At 50.8% G+C, this 24,605-nt stretch overlaps 1 protein-coding gene across 6 annotated transcripts in view; it reads right to left on the minus strand.

Moving 5' to 3' along the window:
- Positions 1 to 4,493: 4,493 nt before the first annotated feature.
- TNS3 (tensin 3) overlaps positions 4,494 to 24,605 on the minus strand; it is a 226,677-nt gene continuing 206,565 nt past the window's right edge. For all 6 annotated transcript variants that reach the window (XM_033411317.2, XM_033411313.2, XM_033411316.2 and 3 more), the window contains 7 exons: positions 22,315 to 22,410; positions 21,523 to 21,600; positions 20,328 to 20,405; positions 11,465 to 11,633; positions 9,174 to 9,242; positions 9,045 to 9,071; positions 4,494 to 7,288 (listed from right to left, as the gene is read on the minus strand). In XM_033411317.2, the coding sequence (XP_033267208.2) occupies positions 7,144 to 7,288; positions 9,045 to 9,071; positions 9,174 to 9,242; positions 11,465 to 11,633; positions 20,328 to 20,405; positions 21,523 to 21,600; positions 22,315 to 22,410 (662 nt within the window). In that variant the 3' untranslated portion in view covers positions 4,494 to 7,143. The remainder of the gene's footprint in view (positions 7,289 to 9,044; positions 9,072 to 9,173; positions 9,243 to 11,464; positions 11,634 to 20,327; positions 20,406 to 21,522; positions 21,601 to 22,314; positions 22,411 to 24,605) is intronic.

Genomic DNA, 24,605 nt, shown 5'->3' on the forward strand with positions numbered 1-24,605 from the left:
TAGCTTCCGGCCGAGGCTGTTGGCAGACTCAACCCATGCCTCTCGGGGGGTTCTGTTTGGGGCTCACATCGTGGCCCAGTCAGCAGGAATAACGCTCCCATCCAGCCCCACTCTGATTTGTGTTGGGTGGATTCCTGGGCTCTTCAGCAGAGGGGAGCTTGGCCCCATAAACCAAGCTAACTGGCAAGTGGTTGCCCTGCACTTGGCAAACAGTAAGCGCTCAACCCATGTCTGCTTTATTGTCCTAACCAACTCTCCAGGTTCTAGGCAACTTGACATGGTCTGTGAAACCCTGAAGCCTCCCCAGAGAGGACCCACGCCCTTTCCCAGGATCCCCCCCCTCCACTTTATGGCTCAAATTCTGGTCTATTTGGTGAATGCTCCACGGGTTCTCAAAAAAATGTCTATCTTGCTGTTGAGTGGGGTTCAGGATTTATCATTTAGATCCTGTGATTGTTTGTATTGTGCAGGCTTTCCATATCCTTCCAGATTTTCTGTCTATAGTAGTTCTATCAGATGCTGAGAAGGGCATGTAGAGTCCACACCTATACTATGGATTTGTCTGTTTCCTTTTAGCTCAACCAGTTTGGCTTCATGTTTTGAGCCTCTGCTGTTTGATGAGTGTCCATTTAGGGTCCTCATGTCTTTCTGGTGGACTGATCCTTTTATGACTGTATAATGTCCCTCCTTGTCTCTAGTAATATTCTTTGCTTTAAAGTACGCTTTATCAGATGTTGGTACAGTGGTTTCTGTATTTTTTAAATTAATGTTGGCATGATACGTATTTTTCCATCCTTGTAATTTCAACTTACCAATGTCACTGAATTTGAAATGTCTTGTAAACAGCATGTAATTGGGCCAGGCTTTTTGTTTTTGTATTTTCATTCTGCAATCTCTGTTTTTTGATTGGTGTAGTTCAAACATTTACATTGAAGGTAATTACTGATAAGCTAGGGCTACATTCTGCTATATGATTGTTTTGTTTTTGCCTTGTTTTTGTTTCTCTGTTTCTGTTTCCTTGCCTTCCTTTGGTTATTGTTTAAAAGTTCATTTTGATGTACTTAGTGCTATTAAGTATAACTTTTTGTACAATTTCTGTGGTGGTTGTTAAATCACTTATTAATCACTAATTTAATGTAGCCTATTGCTACATATATATGTATGTGTGTGTGTGTGTGTGTGATTTGTCATTTTCTGCTGGTATCAGCATTTTACCACTTGGACTGATATGTGGAAATGTCACCTCCATTGAGGTCCCTTCACCTTCCTCACTTTGCAATATCACTGTCTTGCGTATCGGATGGTGGTGTAATTTTTGTTTCAATCATCAAATCATATCTGATTTATAATACCTCTGAAGAAAAGCAGAGTCTATTGTTCTCTCCATTGTTCCTTTTTCTTCCCTGATGCTCCAAGTTTCTTTCTTTCATCATTTCTTTTCTGTTCTAAGAACTTCCTTTAGCCAAATTGTTAAGAAGGGGCCTGCTAAAAACTAATTCTTTTAGTTCCTTCACCTGAGAATGTCTTTATTTTCCCTTTATTCCTGAAGGTCGTTTCACTGAACATAGAATTCAAGGTTGATATTTCTTTTCTTTCAGGCTTGAAAACTGTGTCACTTCCTTCTGGCCGTCATGGTTTAATATGAGAAATCCACTGTCGTCCTTCAGTATACATAATCCACCACTCCTTTCTGGCTACTTTCAAGATTTTTTCTTTGTCGTTAGCTGTCATAAGGTTCATGACGATTACGTTTTGCGTGGATTTTTGTTGTTGCTGTTTCTCCTGCTTGGGGTTCACTCGGCTTCTTGAATCTACAGGTTCATGTCTTTTGCTGAACTTGGAGAGTTTGGGTCGTTTCTTCAAATACTACCACTCTCCTTCCCTTCACCTTCTAGGACTCAGTGATACAAAGGACGATTGTCCCACAGGTCCCCTCATCCTTTTAAAGTCTCTGCCATTCAGCTTGGAGACCTCGTTGCTCAGTCCTCAAGTTCTCGGATTCTCTCCTCCTTCATCCCCACTCCGCTACTGAGCCTCCAGTGGGCTTTTAACTTGTTTTATACATGTTGGTTCTGTAATCTGTTCAGCTTTTTTCATCACTTCCAGTTCTCTGCCGTGTCTGTTTCTGTTTCTCCGTGCATTTGTGACTTGCTTGTTGAAGCACTGTTGCAGCAGTTGCTTTAAATCCTCACCAGCTAATCCCAACACCAGATTCATCTGAATGCTGGCCTCAGTCAATTGTTTCTCATTCAGCTGTAAATTTCTTGGTTCCTGGTGCAATAGGTAATTTTCTGTCGTATTCTGGATACTTGGGCTGTTACGTTAGGAGACCCTGGGTCCAGATTAAGTCTCATGTGTCAGCAGGCATGGCCCTGTGTAGGGGCAGCACCAGGTCCCAGCCGCTATGGGCTGCGTTCCCATCAACCGTTCAGGCTTTTGCTCAGCCTGGCTCACCCGCTGCTCTGAGGCTCTCACTGGCCCCCTGGGACTGCCTGAGGGGAGGAGGGGGTCTCAGTGAGGGAGGGGTGGCAGGCCTGCGGCTCAGAGAGCCTTCCCTGGCCTGGCATTTGCTGTGGGGGATCCCCTGCCTGTGGGACACAGGGTGCTTCCTGGATGGGGCAGGACCCTTGGCAGTGTCCCCACCACTCCAGTGTCTCTGGGCTGGGGAAGGCAGTCTCAGGTCCATGGGGACAAGAGGCTTTGGGAGCCAGGTCAGTTGTGGCAGAATCCCTTTTATTGAACCACCACAGGTGACAGGCTTTGGGGGAGCCCATCCCACCCCTACTATTGCTCCAGCCCAGGCTTGGGCTGTGGTCTGACTCCTCAGGAACTTTAAGGCCATTTGTTCTTGGACCTTTTTTCTTGTTACCAATTCAACAACCCTGCGGCTCAATTGTGTCCAGATACAGCCCATTCCCAGGTCGTAAAATGTCCCTTCCCAGTACCCCAGGTGCGCCTGGAAACTCCAATTCAGCCTTGACCCAGGCTCCATTGCCCTTGCTTTGTGAAATGTCACCCCTGGGCCATGGGGGCAATTTATCCGACGACCTATGAAACCACACACAAACCTCTAGGAGACAAAACACCACGATGACAAAGGGTCAGAACTGATGTCCCCCAGTGGGCAGGAGAGGGGCCTGTCACTGATGGATTCAGGGCCTGAGTGGGCGGGGCGGAGGGGCCGTCACTGATACGTCCAGGACCCCGAGTGGGCGGGGCTGGGGGTGTGGTCACTGATAGGTGGCTAAGTGATGAATAGGGAGTGTGACGTTCCCCACATGGCAGGGGCCCGTCCAGCAAGGCTGGGAGTGCGGGGTCTCAGACAGTCCTCTGTGCAGCCTGGAGCCGTGGTGACAAATCCAGTCTGTGTCCTTGAAAGCGCACCTGTAAGGGCAGTAGAACCAGAGCTCCTCCCACTTCACTCTCTGCTGTGACACTGATCAAGGGTCCAGGGCCCAGTGGGAACCTTCTGTTGGACAAGACTCAACCCATCTCCGCCCGCTCTGCCTTCCACTATTGGCATCAACCCCGGGGCCACTGCAGCTCCCACTTCACAGCAGTCTCCTGGGCACCTCAGTAGAGCAGAAAGCGAAGTCTGCACGGGCTCACCCTGCCGCGAGGAAATGGAGTTTGGGTGAGGGAGCCAGCTCCTATCTGTCCATGACCAAAATGGGCCCGGGTTCTGTTTCTTTCCTGAGCTGGAACAGAAGCAGCCATGGGGGTTAAGCCACGTGGATGGTCAAGCCGCAGCCCTGAGCCACATCTGTGCCAGAGCCTGCAGTAGGAGAGGAAGGCAAGGCCAGGTGTGACCCAGTGTGTATGAAGCTCTGGGGCCTGGCTAGGATGCAGACTTGGGCCAAGGCTTGTCCAGTGGCCACCTGGCATCGTGCTATGATAGTTGCTCCAGGCCTTAGGACGCAGAGGAAACGAGGGCAGCAGAGTCCTGCGTCCATCACCAAACAAGGGAGGGAGGTCAACCTTGGGAGGGGGCCCAGACCTGAGAGGGCAGAAAGCCAGCACAGTGGGGCTTCACCTGGTTGGGGGACGAACCCTGCTAGCCCAGGAGAGCGGCAGGGTGGCGCTGAGACTGTCACCAGTATCTGTTGAAAAAACAGGTGAACCCACCACACATCTTATATTCAGGTTCGGCACCCAACTCGGTAGACACCTGGGAAGTCCCATCAGAGGCTGATCTACACGGGTAGCTTTCTCCTACAGCTACTGGAACAGGGGCTTTCTATCAACATCAAAAATGTAGCAGCTCCTATGATCAGTACCACACATTATTATTAAATTCTTAGAATCTCTGAATACAATTTTCAAAAGTCTCTGGGCAGAAATCAAACTATAATCCACTGATCCATAAATAATCCCCTTCAAACTCCCACATACACACACACACGGGCACACCCAGACCCGCACACGCATGTCCACACCCGCACATGCCTTCTGGTGTCTTCCCGTTCAATACGACAAACAAAAGCCTGCCTCACTGAGGCTTACCAAGTTTACACTTTTATTATACTCTGAATAGAGATGGTATTTAAAGAGCAAAGAAAATGACTATACAAAGGATTTATAGAACATCCATTTACATACGGGATACATTCTTTACAATATAAGAAAAGTAAAGATATCCACTACTAGGTAAGGCAGATAAGGAGACATGATGAGGTCTTTGATGCCGAGGATACACACGGAGACCCTTAAATGCGGTGACTTAACACAGTTATAGGTTAACACTGGAGGAATACAGCATAGGTTAATGAGCAGGTAAACAGGCCCTGGCTATGACACCTGTGGGGTGCAGTCCTCGTGCATGCCCCAGGACAGTACCCCTGTGCCCACGGGCACCCCAGAAGCCAGATGCCTGGGGATGCTCCTTCCCCCGCCTGCCCCAGAGTCAGTGTTGGCGGTGGGGCTGCCTGAGGTCTGAGCACGAAGTTCATGGACTCGTTCCATTTCATGCATATGTAACACACTGTCGTACCAGCTCCTCAGAAGACAGGGAATTGGCTTCCTTTCATTCCACCTCAGAGGGAGAGCCATTTGCTGGGAGGACACCTGCTGATGCCTTTGACTACTGAGAGTAAAAGTCTCAGCTGCCAGTCAGTTTCAAAAGCAAATGTCATGGCTTGTATGCTCTGGACGAGGACGGCCTCTGTGATTGGGGTGGTTGACGTTTCTCAGTCCTGCACCCCTCTCTTGCTCTGATTTCAACATGAGCCCTCTCTTCCTTCGTCAGAAGGATAAGGGACCTGGCCTGCGGTCCCTGGGTCAAATCTGGGGACAAGCATCTCAGGAGGAGGCCCCTCTGGGGGACAGCAAAAACCTCCGCTCCCCTTGGCTGAGTTCTAGCTGTGAATGAAAAACGGAAATGCTAGACACCCCCAACCCCGGGTACCAAGGCATCAGGCCTCTGGAAGATGCCGGCACGTTCTCCTTAGCCAGGCCGCCCTGCGTCAGGGTAGAGGGTCCGCGAGGACCAAGGCAAACATTTGGCACAGAAATGAGGCACTTGTGTTGGTGCATCAATAGGAGCTAAACAGTGGACTCAACCACCTGCTTTCACGCGCACACTCACACTCATACACGCGTACAATGCCCACTGCGATTCGGCCAATCCCACCTCTGCTGTCGCCGAGTCTGTCTCTGCCCCGCTTGAAAACAGAATCCACAAAGCACGTTTCCAAACGCCAGCGTGGTGACCGCCGCAGTGATTCCTGGTGTTTGAAGAGCTGGTACTTGATTTGCGAAGTGGAGGAGACGGGCAGTTCACGGGGGATGGAGAGCCACGGTGCAAGTGTCTTGGGTGACGGGGAAGGAGACTGGGGCCTCTTGCTATGGAATCTTGCAGGACCATTGGCTTCTTCTCCCAAACCTCTGACCACTGCCGGATTCAGGTGGACAGACCACGGCTCTGCGATATGCACATCAGCGTAAAGAGCACAGCCGATTAGGTGGCTAAGATGATGCAGAAGAGCTGGAAACAGCGCGGAAGGACTGAGATTCGTCCTCATCTTCACCCTGCTCAGGGGCCAGAACACAGGGATCCCGACGGGCGCCAACAGGCGGGGCGGAGACAGACCAGTGTTCCCTCAGGTCAGCGGTTCTCGGGATGATCGCTCCCAGGCCCCCGGATGGCCGAGAACCGCGACGTGGAGGACGGCTGAGTCTCCAAGTAAGCGTGTCCCACCCCTCAGGACCTTCCCCCCGCAGCGAGGATGTACCCACAGCCTGGAAAAGACACATGGGTGGTCAAGCATTCGGGAAGGCTGCTTGAGGCAAAGCCAGCTTTCGGCAGCCGCCCGCAGGCAACGACGGCCCACGGAGCGGTCAACAGAGTCTGCACCACCCGTCTTCGTGCATCCGACACGGGGACAGATGCTCCTCCTGGAGCCCCGGCGCGGCAGGCGGCAGCATTTGGACACCAGTACAGCACAGCAATGGCGAACCGTTCTCATAAATAACTTGGCATTACGTAACACATAAATTACATGGAAATGGGGTTTTACTCCTATCTTCTCACTTTCCCCTCTCACGGCCCAGGGCGCCATTCAGCTGAGGCACGTGCGCAGACGCGGGGAGCCATCCCCACGCTCAGGCTCCGGCCTCACAGTGGCCGCACGACCTCCCTCGTGCTCACTGCCCACCACGTCGTCCCCTTGTCCATGATGCCCCAGTGCCCCGGGAGAGCCTGACCCGCATAAACCTTCATCCAACATGCATCCCCTTCTCAGGTTAATCAGCACCTCCGTCGTGGGAGGACAGAGGCCCTGAGGTGCCCGCTGGACGGGAGCCCTCTGACATGACAGCGGCAAGGCACAGCCGGTCACTCAGGGCCACTGAGGAGTGGGCGGGCTCCCCTCCTTCCCACAAACACCAGAGTTCGAGGAACACAGGTCCCCACGTCCCCTTGCATGGTCCTTTCCTGCATGGGGACCGGGCGGGCACACCCGATGCCCAACTTCCTCCACCTGGAAAGCACTGGGCTACAGAAATGCGTCCATGAGCAGTGGCTCTCAGCTAAGGCCAGCTGGTGGCAGGGTTGTTTGTTTGTAAGGTTGGAGGAACCCCTTTCCCTCCTGGGCCTGGAACATCAGGGTCACACAGGCCCTTCTGGAGTCTCCGGGCTGTGGGGGCTCAGATCTTCTTAGGGGAGCCGATCATGACCTTGGACACGAAGTTGACGATGGCACTGGCCGGCTGCTCGGGGTCATGCTCTGCAAACAGGTGGCACACGTTGTCTGTGGCGCTGCCCTGCTTCCGGGCCACAAATCCAAAGACCCTGCAAAAGGAAAGCCGGGTCAGCGTGCCAGCCGAGCCCTGTCCACCCCACAGGATACAAACCTCCGCTTCCTGTCGCACCGCCGCCACCTCTAACCTCTGCTTCTCCAAAATCTCAGGGGCCGAGTCCCCTGCCGGACACCTCCAGATGCAGGTCTGCATCCTCTCTGCCTCGCAGACCCTGCAGGGAGGATGCTGTGCCCAGACCTCACAAGGGAGGAACCTGACGGGCAGGACCGAGGAGTGCCAGTCACGGGTCTGGGACCTGAACCAAAGCCGCTGCTCCAACCTGGCCAGAACCCTCCTGTTCTGCCAGCTCCTGAGCTCCACTCCCGAGTCTCTGATGGGGAGGACCCTGGCTCTACCTCAGGAGCCGCCTACTCCCTGCTCACACCATCAGAGCAGACGGGCACACAAAACTCCAGGTGCCAGCACCCCAGCCTTGGCTCCTGGGGTGCTGGGGGCTCTCCCTGGATGCCCACGACCCCACCCACTGGGGCCAGAGGATGGGAGGTTAAAAACACGCCAGGGGCTCCCTTCTCCAGCCTCATACCCTTGAGTTACAAACTACGTGCAGGTGAGGAAACTGTTTAAGAGCACGGAACAGGGCTTCCCTGGCGGCGCAGTGGTTGAGAGTCCACCTGCCGATGCAGGGGACGCGGGTTCGTGCCCCGGTCCGGGAAGATCCCACATGCCGCGGAGCGGCTGGGCCCATGAGCCATGGCTGCTGAGCCTGCGTGTCCGGAGCCTGTGCTCCGCAACGGGAGAGGCCACAACAGTGAGAGGCCCGCATACCGCAAAACAAAACAAAACAAAAAAGCACAGAACAATCTAATATTTTTCTTAGAAGAACAGAAGCCTTTATCTGAATAAGCTTTCAGGAGCCGCAAACTTAACACAATAACTACCATTATCCAAATCCAAATCCCTGGACTTGGATAATGGTAGTTTTTCCTTATCTGAGGTCTTTCTTCTCCTTCTCAGAACAATGAAGAATTTTTCTGTATGAGCTGAGTGGGAGGGAGGGACTGGCTGATGGCACTCAAGTGACCCCCGCTGGGGCCACACACTCCACACGGCTGGGATCCCCGTGGGCCCTGTGAGCCAGAGTGGCCTGGGGGCACCGCCCCCCACCGGGGAGCTCCGACCACTTTATCAGATGCCAGGACAAACGGCCAACGTGAAATTGGAATCCTGGGATTGGACCCCTGCAGTTAGACATTTGTGGTAATCAAATTTAGGTGACGCGGAGGACGCCCACCTGTGGGCATGCAGACAGCTCTGGAGGGTTCCGAGGCTGCGTGGCCATCACAGAGCCTGGGCCAGGGCAGAGCCGTGCTCCCTCTGGGCTGATGCCCGCTGCACTCAGGCAGCGCCCCCTTCCAACACCCCGGCCTCAGTGCTGCTGCAGACTCTACCCCTCCTCAATGGCCAGAAACGCTGTGCAATCTCTTCACGCTATTTGTACCATATTTTATGGGTCACAGGTAAGTACTGCTCATTCAGAGAAGAGCAAGCAGAAAAGTTAACCCTTCGCAGGCCCTTTCTGCCTAAAGAGAACACTTTCATTTCTGTTTAATGCCAAACGCACTAACACAACATTGTAAATCTATACTCCAATAAAAATCTTTTTAAAAAGGTCAAACCCAAACCCATCGGCATTATTTAGTCATTTTCCTCTTTGGAAATCTGGGGCAGAATTCAGCTTTGGAGGCGAGCGTCTACTAAGAAAGAATGAAGACAGGCTGGCAACATACCTTGAGCAAGGGCCGTCTGTGATCCACCTTGCAAATTACAGAATAAGAGAAGAGTCACGTTAATTTCTTCATTAACTTAAAAAGCAAAGGAAGCACATGCACTGCTTAGTACAGATACAGACGTCTTACTTCCTGTCTTGTGGATCCAACGCACAGAAGATCACGCCGCTCACGGGGTAGTGCCTCCGGAAGAAGAGCCTGCCGGGACACGGGAGAGGGAGCGCCCATTACTGGGGTTTTGCAGTGACCATGCTGCCCTGGGCAGACCCCCAGGAGGAGGTTTGGTGGGCGGGGAAGAAGCCTATTTTATGCTTTTACGGGTGGTCTGGAGAGAAGAGCAGAGTGTACGTTTGTTAGAAATCAGCAGACCTACGAGGCTGGGCAGAGTGGTTCCGGGAAAAGTGGGCACTAGGAAAGGAGTGCGTCTCGGGGCGAAGGGAAGCACCTTGCCGAGTGGAATGGAGAAGCGCCAGACGAGTGGAGGGCGGGACCAAGCTGAGTGAGGCCCTACCTTCCTGCCCTCATCCCAGGAAAACACCAACTGTCTACAGCCCTCGCAGCTGCCTGTGAAGAGGGCGTCTGGTACAGACCACCACTCTCCCAGGACAGGAGCCAAGTCAGCCCCAACGAGGCATCTGACAGCATGTTGTAGACTGTCAAGGGCTGTGCACGTGAAACCCACTGGGAGGTGCTACTACCGCCGGGCCAGCACAGCCGCTGGGGGACCCACCAGAGGACTCCTCTGTCCTCGGTCCCGGCTCCTGTCACTTGTCCTTTGTTTCACTGTCAGCCCTCCCCGCTCCTCTGAGCATGGCCTGCCCTGTGTGCCCCACTCCAGCTGGGCAAGCGCCCCTCTCCTCTTGGGGGAGGTGGTATCCCCAGAGGCTGGTGGCTTTGATCTGGGCAAGGAGAGAGCTCATCAGGAGAAGGAAAGAAAGAGGCCAGCGTACGGGAAAGGCACAGGCAGAGCCGGGCATCTTTCAGCGGGAACACGGAGGACACAGCCTCTTTTGTCCAGTGTCAGCCAGGCTGAATGCGCGTTCCGTCTCCTGCGACAGGGAAGATCGCGGGTGCCACGGACGCGGCCCACCCCCATGGTTTTATAAGGACACAGGGAAACTAGAGATACAGAAAAAGCACACAGGTAGCAGGAGAAAATAGAGAGGCTGTGAAGGAAGGAGCCGTGCTTTCCTGCCCGACCCTGTGTCCACGCTTCAGCTGAGCCGTACCGGCACCTGCCCATGGATATCTCATTCGAGTCACTGACATCCCAAGACGGTTACCTCAGTGCAGCTTGAGAGGAGAGGAAACCGAGTGCATGGCATGAGGAACGTGCCACGGTGGCCCGTCGGGTAAAGCGCGGGGAGCAAGGACCCCAATCCGAGTGGCAGGACCCACGCTGCACCTGACACTCCACGCCCACTTCATCCTGAGAGCAGTGGGTGGGAGCTCTGGGTCAGGGACCCTCCCAAGCCCAGGACTAGCTCTGGAGCAGGGGCCGTGGCAGGAAGAGCTCCAGGGCGCCGGGGTGAGCGCTGCCCCACCGGCTGGTGCGGGGACTGGCCGCCTGCCCCTTGAAGCTCCGGCCATCACTCTGCTTTGAGGGTCGCTGACCTGGTTTCCTCATTAACCACAGCAGGCTGTTTCCATAACAAATAAACAATAACTGCCTCTGAAATGCCTTGGATCCTGAGGTCAAAGGCTCTGCTCGTGGGAGGAACACGCTTGCCGTTGTTCCATCCACGCACCTGACCCTGCTCTGTGCTCACCTGGAAACTGAAACCGCATCTACTGTCTAGATGTTCAAATGTTGTTAACTAAGATATAACAATAGACAATATCTAGATGATAGTTAATAATTAACATTAATTATTCTTATATACTATAATATTATTACATAATAATTAACATTATCTAGATACTGAAATAATATCTATCGAGGTCACACTCTCACCTGAAATGGGATGACCAAGTGTTAGAATGGCATGACCAACGATACAGAAGCAAAGATGAGTGGATTCTATCATAGTCTCTGAGTGTTTTTACAGAAATGACAAAAGATTTTTGCATTTGCAAACTACACACGCGCGCACACACACACACACACGTGTGTGTGTGTGCGTGTGTGTGTACGTGTGTGTGTGTGCGTGTGTAAGAGATACTCAAAGATCCATGTATCTTTTTAAAAATTTTACTGACTTCTAAAAAAACAGCATTTGGGCCTAATGTCAATAGTTTATATGTGTCTCTGGGGACATACAGGACCAAGCACAGAGTGACTGGATCATTGATTCGTTCCAGGACCGCTGACCTTTGCCGGGGTGACGTCCAGGGGCCTGGGCAGAGCTGGTGGAAGGTCTCACCCCAGGTGGGGTCAGAAGCCCCGCCCGTCCCGCAGCCCGGCCGCCAGACACACTCACTTCCTCTGGTTGTCCGTCAGGGTGATGCCCTGGGCTGACACCTTGAAATGCACGACCGTGGACAAAGGAGGCGGCTCTTGGACCAGGGTGATGCTCAGGGCCTTCTGGATGGCTTGGTGGCCCGTGAGGGACTCCATCTCCACGGAGTTCAGATACCACACGTTGCAAGCTGGAAGACGCAGGCGGAAGCGGCATTAATGCGTCTGCCAGACACGAGGGCCCAGGGGTTTATGAACAACATGCACATATGTGTGGCCAGGTATGTCTGAGGCAAACGCCCTTTACCCCTAATTCCAAAGGTGTGGAGTGACCCAGAGATGCACACGCCCCGAGGCCAATGCAGAGAATAACACCCCGTCCCGCCCACCCCCAACACACACACTGGAGCCAAGGAAACTCCTCCCACTGGCCCAGGATGCGTCTCCACCCCTGCAGCATTATTTACACCTGGTGTCCCAAGGGTGGGCTGGAGGCACCCTCCCCCGTCTCAGTGTGGGTCTGGGTGGGATAAGAACCCCACCACACCTGCAGTTAAGGAAACGTCCCCAGAGGGGAGCCTGCAGCCTGGAACCCCAAATATCCACCCCGCACGGAGTTCTGAAAGCAGCAGGCACCCAGAAGGAGCTGCTGTGAACGAATGACTTGCAGAGACTAAGAACACAGTCTGCGCGCAAAGAGCGGGGATGGCTTGTCCCGTCCACGTGCTGCCAAGGGGGCTGGGGTTTGTCCACCGCCACCTCCCCTTGGGGGAAGCGAACAGCTGAGTGCGAACGAGACTTTGTAAACAGACTGATGGCCCTTTGAGCCTGGATCCCTGCAGCTCATGCAGAAGCTAACGTGGGACTTTGAGGCGTGTGACATCTGTGTGACTGTGGGACATTCAGACTCGCCCTCAAGCTCAGTCCTGCGGGAGCTGTGGCTTTGCCTGGCCACCCACCAAGGACGTGTCCCCCCAGGAACAGAGCCGCTCTTGTTCCCCGCTCTGCCGGATGCAGCCTCTGCAAGTGAGTGGGCTGTCTTAACTCCATCTCTAAAGGTCTTTAGATTTTCACTAAACAGAAAAGAAAAAGCTTCCCCTTGACTGGAGCAATAAGGTGAGCGCTGTGCCCTCGCCTGCACCATTTTCCTTGGGAGAGTCTCCCGGAGGCCCAGCCTCGGACGGGCTCCGTCTCCACCCCAAATTCTAAGACTCAGCAGCGGTCACACCTGTTGGCAGGTGTGCTGCCGCAGGCCCGCGAAGATGGGTTAAGAAGAACGGAAATAACGTACAATGTCCCTGGTGTCAAGATGCAGGGCCGCTTAGGAGCTGCCAACCCTCTGTTCTCTTCACGGCCAAGGCGGCAATCCACAGCTACTTTTTAAGAAGCTGAGAAAGTTTGAGGATTTGGAAACTTCCACTTCAGTGAGGACACGACGATGAAGAAAGAAAGCAAGGCCTGGGGTGCGTGTAACCAATTCATCAGAAGAACGAGGCCCCTCCCTTTACCCTGGGTGGGGGCATCAGAAGTGGGCAGACCTGAGCCGGGAGCAGCTACAATCCTCTGATTTGCCGGAAGAGGCCTGAGTGGAAAGGCTGGGTCTTGAGGGAAGGTGGGAGATACCAGAGAACCGCCCAAATGCATGTTAACTGAGAGTTTCATCCCAGACACCAACTTCCCTCTATAACATTTACTGAACAAGTCACTTTTACTCTCTGAAAAAGAGCTTCGTATTTCACTCCTATAATTATTAAAATGGCATGGTGCCATTGAGCAAAGTCTTCAAAGAAGTCCCCAAACACACCAGTTTTCATTTCTCCGAGCTCCACCTGACACGGCTCATTCATTAGGACACTTACTCTGTGTCAGGCCTCGACCGAACGTCTGAGACAGGCTATCTCATCACATCTGCATCAGGGTCCTGTGAGGAAGATTCTGTTATCATCCCCAATGTACAGACGAGGAAACTGAAGCGTAGAGAAATATGCCAGAAGCCTGGCAACTCCCCAGGGGGCTTGCTGTGATACCCAACCTTCGTGCTGGCTCCTGCGGTGCTGAGGGACCTGGTACCACCAGGTGCCACGTAGAGAACACGGGCTCAGGAAGAAATTTCGCGTAACATTCCTGAGGATGAGCTGTGATGTTTTCTTCTGTTTTTGAGCTGTGAATTTTACTTCGAGACATTCCTCAGCCATAACGACGCCCGCCAGCAGCCCCATGTGATTGTCCTGACAGAGTGGCATCTTTTAAGCCACTGTCCCTCCTGCACATCTTGAGAGGCAGGGAGAAACCAGAGAGCCCTCCCTGAACGGCTGAGCTGCTGTGGCCACTGCTGCCCTCTCTGCGTCCTCTTGTCCCAGCCGGCGGCACTGCCCCATCTGAGGACGCTGGGCAATGAGACACTCCGGGGAACTGCAGGGCCGGAGGCTGACCTGCACTTCAGCTCCTGTCTGAACTTGAGGGGTCTACTTGTGTAGTCTTGGGAAAGAGAGTGAGTTGGCCAAAGTCTTTAAAATTGCAGTTGCCCAAAGCTTTGACGAAATCGGGTGCTTTTATGAAATGCTCACGTCCACCAGGACAGCCTTTCTGGAAGATGATTCGGCATTATTTGTCAGGAGGATCTGAAGACCTGCCTGCACTCGGTAACCTGGAGGTCCTGCTCCGAGAGACCTGAGACAGGAAATATTCCACAACCAGCTGAGACAGCTAACCTAGAGGTGAAGATATTTGAGCCCCATACTCATTTGGTGGGAAGTTGGTTGGAAACAAACTATGTCCAAAAGGGGGGGAATGGTTAAATTAGCCCCTCAATGGAATACCAACTAACCAGCAAATGGTAATCACGAACCCTGTATAGCAACGTGGAAAAATGTTAGCGGTTTCTGGGAAAAGCAGAATAAAACGATCTGTGCCATGACGAGACCTATACAATAAAAGGCCTGTGTGCCTACGAACGGTTGGAGGTGTGCCTGGAAAATTTAAGACGGTTTGAGTTTAGGAGGGTGAACATTCTGCCTTTGATTTCATTAGTATTACTATAATGATACTCGTGCAGTTACAAAAGAGAAAAAAGAAAATTCTGATCTAGTCACAATGAAATCCCAGAAAATTGGCACGAGCTGAACCTGGAGCGGGCGCACATCTGCCACGACCCAGACTCCTGCTTCCTTGTAGCAGCACAGATCACCTTTTGAGAAAGAACAGCCGGCCTGGGGGGCATCTCCCCCCGACGCAGAGCGGCACTGTCCCTCCTCGGAGCAGAGAGGGGAGCCCTCCCTTCTCCCAAGCACGTCTGGGGCAGCTCTGCTGGGCGCACGCCAGCCCCTTCCCTCCCCAGCAGAGGACAGGCGGGCCTGCTGTGCTTGTCCCCCGGGGCCTGGCCCAACATGTCCGATTCCACCTGAGGGTGCATAGCTGTGGTGCGATGCTGAACAGGAAAGCGCCCGTCAAACCCGCGGCGGGAAGCAGAAGTGTTAAGGTCACAGGTTCTCACCCAGTCCTACCGCTGCCAGAAATTCAGGGTCTGAAGGTCACAATTCAGAACTCAGAAAAAGGAAGTGATGCAGAAAGGTAGCCTCCCAGTGCTGTCTGTGGTACTGAGAAGCTAGACGCACGCTAACTGGGCAACCGTAAGGGGTGGAATCAGCCGGTGGACAGTTCCTTAGCCACTGAAAGTGAGACCTAGGCTGGGTCTGCCAAAAACATGGGTAAACCCCTTATGCTAAGGGGGAAAAGGAAAACAGTCAGTGGTTGTACCTGGGCGACAGGTCTGTGGGGAATTCATTTCTCCCTTTTCTGTGTCTTCCTTTTTTTTTTTAAAACTGGAAGAATTCCTATTACTTTTATAAAGAAAACATCCTTTACAGTATGGTACGTTAAAGACACAGCCCTAACGTTTATGGGATATCGTGTGGGGTCTGGTGCCAAGGCCTTCAGCTGCATTCCACTGCTTCAACAGAACCAATTAAGAGCTGACACTAAAAACATGAACAGCAATTCTTTTAGAAACGGCAGCAACTCACAACGGCCTCGGTATCAGATTCAAACGGATTACGCTGAAGAGAACTGAACGCTGCAGACACCCCTGAGTGTCAGCGCCTCACCTCCACGCAGAGGACACGGGCCAGGGAATCTCGAGGAGCCCTTGCAGGGCCAGGGGTCTGGGATTCTAAGTGAATTCAGACAACAAATGAAACTTAGTTTAAGGGGAGAAAGAACCACTCAGTTTCCTTAAGGTGGTCAGAGACCGGACAGCCTGATCACCTTCCCACCACGGTCACTCTGCACTTTTCGAACCAACAGCTAGGACCCAGTGCTCTCTGCAGCATTCTTGCTCTTCCAGCTACATATCTGTGTCCTGACTCAATTCCTTGCCTTGTCAGCCACGAAGGCAGCTGGATGGACATTTAAACCTTTTGATGTGTTCTAGAAACAAGAGATTTTAAAAGGACCTAAGCTCAGGGCAGTCATAATTTAACCCCCAGACATAAGTGCCCAATCAGATGATTAAATAAGACCTCCAGGTTCTGCGTGAAGTCCTGTCCCTGGGAGGCTCACCCTTTAAAAAAGCAAAGCTTTCAGAGTTACTGATACGTGCCATAGATTATCTGAAAAGATGACAGAGTGTAACTAAAAATTATAAGCCACAGCAGAAGAAACAGCTTTAATATCTAAAAATAAAGGCTATTATAGTTCCATTAGGATCAACGAATTCATTGATTCATTTACTAATTCAACATGTATTGGGAAAATGTTAGGTAACAAGGAAGCTTAAGGAGAAACATGAAATGCTGCTTGTAATGAGATGATAGTGAACCAAAGTGCAGAACCCAGAGGCGTGTGTGCCCCAGTGCTAACTGCCTGGGGTGGGTGAGCAGGGCTGTAACCCTGAGACACCAGGTGGTGCCCTGATGGAAGCCCAGGCTCTGCCAGCCTCACAGGGCACGTACTCTGGAAGGGTTTGCAGCCATCATTCTGGAGCACTTTTCTTGAATGAGGTTGATACATGAGGTTGCAATTTAAAAATCATTAATGACATGTTTAAAAATTTTTTAATACATTTTTTAAAAGGTGCAGTTGAAACAAACATGTCAATCGGAGCAGACCTGATTTCACAGCCCACCTCCAAGGTCAAGTGCATGGGTGAGCAGTTCACCAGTAAGGCCTGCAGCAAAGTCCAGCATGTTTCCCGCAACTTTGCTGGGACCCAGAGACATGTGGACAAAGCTGCTGCTTTAACGTAAGGTAGCAATGAGCCCTAGTGGGCTCCAGGGACCCCCTGAAACAACCTGCGGGCTGTGAGCTCATGGTCTTTGGCGTGGGGACAATGCCTCACAACGCTGCTGTGGGACCAGCCCTTTCAATCGCGTCTACGTAGGAAAAGGATGAGGCCACTGCACAGCAAAGGCCACTCCTCTTGGGCCAACACAAGTGTTTTCACACGAAAGCAGAGCGGCAGGAGCACAACTACAGCTTACGTGACCACGTTACAGTTCCCAAGGCATTTTCAACATCCTGTTCAACTGGTCCTGCAGCCACTGTGTCGGGGACCGATTATTATGTTGAGGTCTGCACGGCTAAGTGACCTGCCAGAGGCTGAGCCCCAAGTGGCAGGGCCTGGACTGGAACCCAGACTGGATACAGGCAGACGCTTCCTTTTGAGGCTTCAAGTTCTAGCATGCTTGCTATCTTGGACAAACTCCTGTCACCTTTGTTCTGGCCACGGATAACTTATCCTTTAAGGATAGTCTATGAAGAGTTCAACACTAAAAAAAAATTCCTTTTGAAAACAGAGGGATTTGACTTTAGCTGGGTAATAGAGTCAGTGATGTATAGTTTTACAGAGAAAAACTGCACAGACGAATAATGCAAATTGTACAGAGGAAGCAACAAGAAAATACCCGTATCTGCATATTCCTTCATTACGGAGTCACAGCTATAAAGTACGCTACAGACGTGAGGCACAGATAGAAGTATTTCCAGTCAGTCCTCCTGCAGACTCAGAGAACCCCTCTCCAACATTTCTGAGAGTAAATGTCTACCTTGAATGAAAGACCTCCAGTGGGGGAACTCAAGGTTTGGAGCCAGGGGGCCCCATAATTCTCTCCAGCTGTGTCTCTCCCTCACAGCCACACACCCACAAGAGCCCTGTGGTCTCTGGCTCGTCCACAACCCTCTTAAGCTGGGGTCACTGGGACTGCATCTCATGCTGCAAAAATGACCTGGCCTGAAACTAATAAGCTATTACAGCAAGGTTGCAGGATACAAAGTGAATACACAAGTCAATCACTTCCCTATATAACAGCAGAGAACAAGTGGAATTTGTAGTTAAAAACACAATCCCATTTATATTAGCACCCCCAAAATGAAATACTTAGGTATGAATCTAATACAATATGTATAAGATCTATATGAGGAAAACTACAAAACTCCCACTAATAAAATCAAAGAAGTAAATAAACTAAATATTCCACATTCATAAATAGGAAGACTCAGTATATAATTCTGATGTCAGTTCTTCCCAACTTGATCTGTAGATTCAAGGAAATCTCAGTCCAAATTCCAGCCACTTACTTTGTGGATATCAACAAACTAACTCTAAAGTTTATATGGAGAGCAAAAGACCCAGGGCAGCCGACACAATACTGAAGGGGAAGAACCAAGTCAGAGGACTGACACTACTTGGCTTCAAGACTTACTCTAAAGTGACAGTAATCAAAACAGTGTGGTATTGGTGAAATAATAGACAAATAGATGAATGGAACAGAATAGAAAGCCCAGAAATAGACCCATATAAATAGTCCATGGATCTTTGACAAAGGGACAAAGGAGATACAGCATTGCAGAAATAGTCTTTTCCACAAATGGTGCTGGAACAACTAGACATCACGTGTGAAAAAAACTAGACACAGACCTTAAACCCGTCACAAAAATTAACTCCAAATAGAATGGTTATAAATGTGAAATGCAAAACCATAAAACTCTTAGGAAAAAATCTAGATGACCTTGAGTTTGGTGATAACTTTTTAGATACAATACAAAAGACATGATCCATGAAAGGAAGTATTGATAAACTGGATTTCATTAAAATAAAAAATCTTTTGCTCTGAGAGACACTGTCAAGAGAATGAGAAGACAAGCCACATGCTGGGGGAAAGTATTTGCAAAAGACAAATCTCACAAAGAACTGTTATCCAACATATACAAAGATCTCTTAAAATTTAACAAGAAAACAAACAACCCTATTGAAAAATGGCCAAACAACCTTAACAGACACCTTGCCGAGGAAGAGACGCATATGGCAAACAAGCACATGAAAAGATGCTCCACGTCATATGTCATCAGGAAAATGCAAATTAAGACAGCAAGATACCACTAAACACCTATTCGGAATGGCCAGAATCCGGAACACTGACAGCACCAACTGCTGGTAGGATGTGGGGAAGCAGGAAGTCTCATGCATCGCTGGTGGGAATGCAAAACGGTGCGGCCACTTTGGAAGACAGTCTGATGGTTTCTTACAAAATAAACATACTCTTACCATGCGATCCAGCAATTGTGCTCCTCGGTATTTACCCAGAGGCACTGACAATTACGTCCACCCTGAAACCTGCATGTGGACGTTTATAGCTGTTTTATTCATAATTACGAAAATGTATAAACACTCGAGATGTCCTCCAGTGGGTGAACGGATAAACAAACTGTGGTACATCCAGACAATGGAATATTATTCAGCACTAAAAGGAAACAGCTCTCAGACCATAAAAAGACATGGAGGAATCTTCAAGGCATGCTACTAAGTAAAAGAATCCAATCTGAAAAGGCTACGGAGACTGTATGATCCTCATCATATGACATTCGGGAAAAGCAAAACCACGGAGACAATAAAAGGATCAGTGGTTGCCAGGAGTTAGGGAGGAAGGATGAAGAGTTGGAGCACGGAGGATTTTCAGGACCTTGAAACTATTCTGTGTGATACTATAACGGTAGATACACGTCATCAAATGTTTGTCCAGACCCACGGACACTGAAACTATTCTGTGTGACGCTATAACGGTGGATACGTGTCATCAAACGTTTGTCCAGACCCATGGACACTGAAAATATTCTGTGTGATGCTATAACGGTGGATACGTGTCATCAAACGTTTGTCCAGACCCATGGACACTGAAAATATTCTGTGTGATGCTATAACGGTGGATACGTGTCATCAAACGTTTGTCCAGACCCATGGACACTGAAAATATTCTGTGTGATGCTATAACGGTGGATACGTGTCATCAAACGTTTGTCCAGACCCATGGAATATACACCAAGAGTGAACAGTAATGTAAACTATGGACTCCGGGTGACTATGATGTGTCCATGTAGGTTCATCAACTGTAGCAAATGTCCCACTGATGGGGGATGTCATGAGGGAGACTGCGCATGTGTAGGGGGCAAGGGCTATATGGGAATTCTCTGAACCTTCCTCTCAATTTTGCTGTGAGTCTAAAACTGCACTAAAAAATAGTCTAGTAATAAGAAACGTGCCCCGGGGAGCTCGCTGTCTGGAGGTCTGTGTCACCCTGGGTCAAACTGCGGACTCACTGATCTCTTTAACATTTCCAGCTGGAGGGGCAGGTCGCCCACATTCTCCCAACTGAAACACAGGCTGTGACATTTACTCCACTGAATTTGGTCATCTTTGGCCTGCAGAGTCCTGGCCCTGCTGCCAGGACACTTGAAGCCCCACCCAGCCCAGCCCTGTGGCGGTTTCTACAGAAGGAAACCTCCTCTGACACAGCAAGGAGAGGAACCCAGACCGAGGTAAGAAAGGAAGCTGTGTCACTGAGCCCGCCTCTGTCCGGGAACCTGGAGGAGCGGAAAACGCAGCGGGGACTGACCTGCCCCCTGCTTCAGCAGCTCGGCCGCAGAGTTGGCTGCCGTCTGCGGAGAACTTTCGGCTCTTTCCTCCAACGGGTCTGCAGGAAGGAGTGAGAAAACGCAGAAGTGAGTCCACCTCCCAGGCCAAGAACGACCATGACATTGTGGATGCTCAGGACCGAGGCCCGGACGGTGATGCACAGGCTCTGCAGAGCTGGGCCGTCCTCCTGCAGACAAGGGCCCAGCGCAGAGAACCATCACCACGTTCCAAGCAAAAGCTGGGATGGCGCAGCCCAGCAAAACAGCTTTCTCACCTCCGAATTAATTTATGTGAACAATTACATTTTAAGAGGTAAGTCAGGGCTTCCCTGGTGGCGCAGTGGTTGAGAGTCCACCTGCCGATGCAGAGGACACGGGTTCGTGCCCCTGGTCTGGGAGGATCCCACATGCTGCGGAGCAACTGGGCCCATGCGCCACAACTACTGAGCCTGTGCGTCTGGAGCCTGTGCTCCGCAACAAGAGAGGCCACGATAGTGAGAGGCCCACGCACCGCGATGAAGAGTGGGCCCCACTCGCCGCAACTAGAGAAAGCCCTCGCACAGAAACAAAGACCCAACACAGCCAAAAGTAAATAAATAAATAAATAAATAATAAAAATAAAGGGGAAAAAAAAAAAGTTAAGTCACATTTGCCTGTATTTTAAATTAACGATGTTTCTGGAATATAATACAATTATGTGAACTTGAGATTGTCTAGGAAAGTGGGGGTATGCCTGATCGCCTGCTGTGGGTGCTATTTTTAAAAATCTTTTCACCGTGAATATTTTGAAACAAACACAAAGGTAAAGACAATAGTTCATCCAGCACCTGACGTCAACAATATCAACATTTTGCTGATTTTGTAGAATTATAAAATTTAAATGTAAATGACCTGGAAGGTCTCTGAGTCCAGGCATTTTAAAACTTTGAGCTACAGAATCTTGGCTCCAAGGAAACTTTTCACAAAGCCATGACATAAGGACATGACCGGAGGCTGCAGGGGCAGCGGGCCACCTCTTCTTACCTGACCTGGGTGAACTATTCAGGGTTTACCCACAGAGTACGTGACGGCAAGGAAGTTCTGGTCTGATTTTTCTCAAGGAATCTCTTCGGATCCCAACACCCTGCGGGTGACCCCACACAGAGCCAGAGCAGCCCTCAGGCCCCGGCAGCGTACCTCTATCCGGAATGAGCAGTTTGCAGGGCAAAGCCAAGGGCGTGATGGAATGCTGACACACCAAAGCCGTCAGGCTCCCTGTGAAGAGATGAAGAGCAAACAGGCGTTAGCACTGCCCTAAATAGCCAATTTATCTCCTGAAAGGAGGCTGCTGCAAAGGGTGACCCCTTATAGTTTTAGCACCCAACGTGCCCCATTATTGTGGGAATTTGTGCAAAACGTCAACGAAGCCATAAGTTCAGCAGACGGCAGAGGGGCAGATAAAGGGAACTGCAGATGATTCTCAGCAAAGACACTTCATCACCAATTCATAACGAACAAGTCGCACAGTCTGCTGAATCTGAGGCAGCTCCCACCGGTACCACCGAATCATCTCTGTAAGGTGATGCTTTTCGCTCGAGCTCTGCCTGTGAGCTCATGCCGTCTTTCGGACATGCCCGCGGGGGCGGGAAGGCTCTCGTCTTACAGGGCGCCTGTGCTTCTCTTGTGCCCGGAGGGTGGGGTCACACTCAGGCCCCAACCTTGTCCACCCTTCTCTGCCTGCCTGCCTGGACCGTACCTTGTGGAATCTGCATTTCCAGTCCCAGCACCGTGCATTTTATTTGCTTAGTTTTGAGAAAGTTTTTAAGAAAATTTAATATCCAGTTTATTTTAGAGAGGATAATTGAGGAATCTCTGAATGGGGATGAAAAGTAAATGCTCTGCGTGAAGCCCCAGCGGAGCGATGGCAGCGAGCAGAGGCAACGCGTGCTCGTGGGTTCAGAACACCAAGTCAGGCTCTCAGCCACTTACCAAAATACGGTTCATTGGAGCACCCTTTCAACCGCACCCCTTTTGGGGTGCACTCGATCAAAAAATGCCGAACGAGTTCATTGGCCAAATCTCCAGCTGTGGTAGAGGTTTAAAAGAAAGAGAAGAGAGTTTTAAAACATGAGAGCAGGGGAAAATGAGAGAGAAGGAAGGAGAGTCTGGCCCCCGCAGTAGGTTGGCTGCCAAGAACCACTCTAGGAATGGTAGCTGGGCTGCAGGAAGGCTGGCTGAGCACTGCCCGATGGGCAGCTAGAACCCCCTCCAGTGACTGTGCTTACAGGTGGAGGAGTCCTTAGGAGACAGCCTCAAACACTGCAGAATTCCCAGCGACAAATGAGCAGCTAAGAACTGGGAACATGGACCTCCAGCTCCTTTGCCTCCTAAGAGGAGAACTTAGAAAGACCCAGACACAGCATGATGACCAAGAATGAATCACTGGAAAGAACTGGAAGGGTGCCAGTCTTCTGGGTAAGATTTAGCCAGGAGTCAGGTACACAAACCCCTCTAATCATATTGCTGCTACACAGACCTGTGTTCATGCCAGCCCACGAGCCCAAAGAGAAAGTGCATCACGAAAAGCCACAGAATGGCAAACTGTCTGATGGTGGAAAAGTACTGCACTATGCTAATGAGTCCCAGACATTCACATTCACACTGCGCAGTGTTTCCGTCCTGCCTCATTCAGCACCCTCCCTGGGAACGTGTCTCCATGGGAACGTGTTTCCATGGGAACGTGTCCCCATGGGAACATGTCTGCCTGCCTTAACTTCTAACATTTCTGATGGCAGGACCTGCTAGAGGTGGGTTTGGGCTCCACACCTGGGCCATGGCAGGCTCCCCAGCAATGCTTATTTTAAACAACAGTGACAAATATCAACAACATCGGTGTCAGCATTTCACAGGGGCAGTATAGCTGGTAGGAAAGGAAATGATCAGATTCCATAAAAGGCAGTACTGAATAAAAATGGGGACAAGAACATTTTGCCATTCAGTTGTGGGAAGAAAATGATCCATGGCTTCCAAACTGAAGGCAGACACAGAGTGTGGTCTGGATGCCAGTGGTGAGAAGTGAGTCAGTGGGGAACCCAGCTGCATGGGGATTCGGAGACCAGCACCCCACACATCTGTCGCTGTCCCGTCTCTGGGGTGCCAGGGGTGGGTGGTGACTTGCTGGGCTTTTTCCTGGTCAACTGTCCTCTCAGATCTATCCTTAGACTGTGAAATCCAAATGCCAAATCCAGGGGTCGGGTGAAGGCAAGGCAACCAGACAAAATTTCGCCCAGAGGATACGCCTGGCAATGTTGCATGTCCTGAACTCTGCTATTCTAATATCCTCTATTTTGTTGCCTTTGCCTGAAGATTGAGACAAAGTGGGCCTTAGAGGCGGGATGCATGTCTGGAGGTAAGAATTATACACCACCATCTGTATTTCCAAAAAGATAATGCATGCAGTAAAAAAAAAAAAAAAAAAAAAAAAGTTTTAAAAGCTTCAGCTGAAACCGAGGAGCCTGGGAGCTGCCATGCACTCACTTCTGCTCCCTCATCACCCATCCCTGTCTCCACAGACCCTCAGAGGTTCCGGTCCTGAGTCTTTTCTGATATAATCATCACTCAGCATGTTTCCAAATACTGCCAAGTGCCTTACATCCTCCACAATCAGGGCCGAGTCAGCTCCTGAGCTACAAAAGCCTCTATTTAAACCACTCTAAAGCCAGTGGAGTGTTTGGTGGAGCCTCTCATGCAGGAATTCTGGATGCCCTGGGGCCCTACTTCCGAGGCTCCCCTGTTCTGCCTGATCTGCACAGAGCCTCCTCCCCCTTCACTTCCAGACATGACAATAGCCACAGATCTGGCCTCTGAATCACCTGCTCCTCTCAGCCTCACCGCCCCCCTTCTATTCACACAACCACTACCTTTGCCCAAACCGACCGTCTAAGTTTCCTGAAAACCCCTTGGCCATGCCTGAAGCCGGACCCCTTGGAAACCAAATCTCATTCTTCAAGGTGTAACTCACTCCAAGGCAATTTTCTCCAGGAAGCTTTAAGCAGAGATTTCATCCCAGGATTTGGTACTGGGCACAGAGCGTGAGTGAAGCAGGTGAGTGTCATTTGGTTTAAACACCAAAGGTTCAGAATCTGTGCTTATTCTGATCTACCCTCGCCCCACCCAGGTGAGCCCAGGTGCCCTAGGAAGAGCCATGTAACTTGCTGACATTCCAGTACACAATCTCCATTTAGGGGAAAAGAATCTTTTCCCTTTCCTTAGAGTTTGTG

Source organism: Orcinus orca, chromosome 9 (assembly GCF_937001465.1).
Source record: "Orcinus orca chromosome 9, mOrcOrc1.1, whole genome shotgun sequence".
Lineage (NCBI taxonomy): Eukaryota > Metazoa > Chordata > Mammalia > Artiodactyla > Delphinidae > Orcinus > Orcinus orca.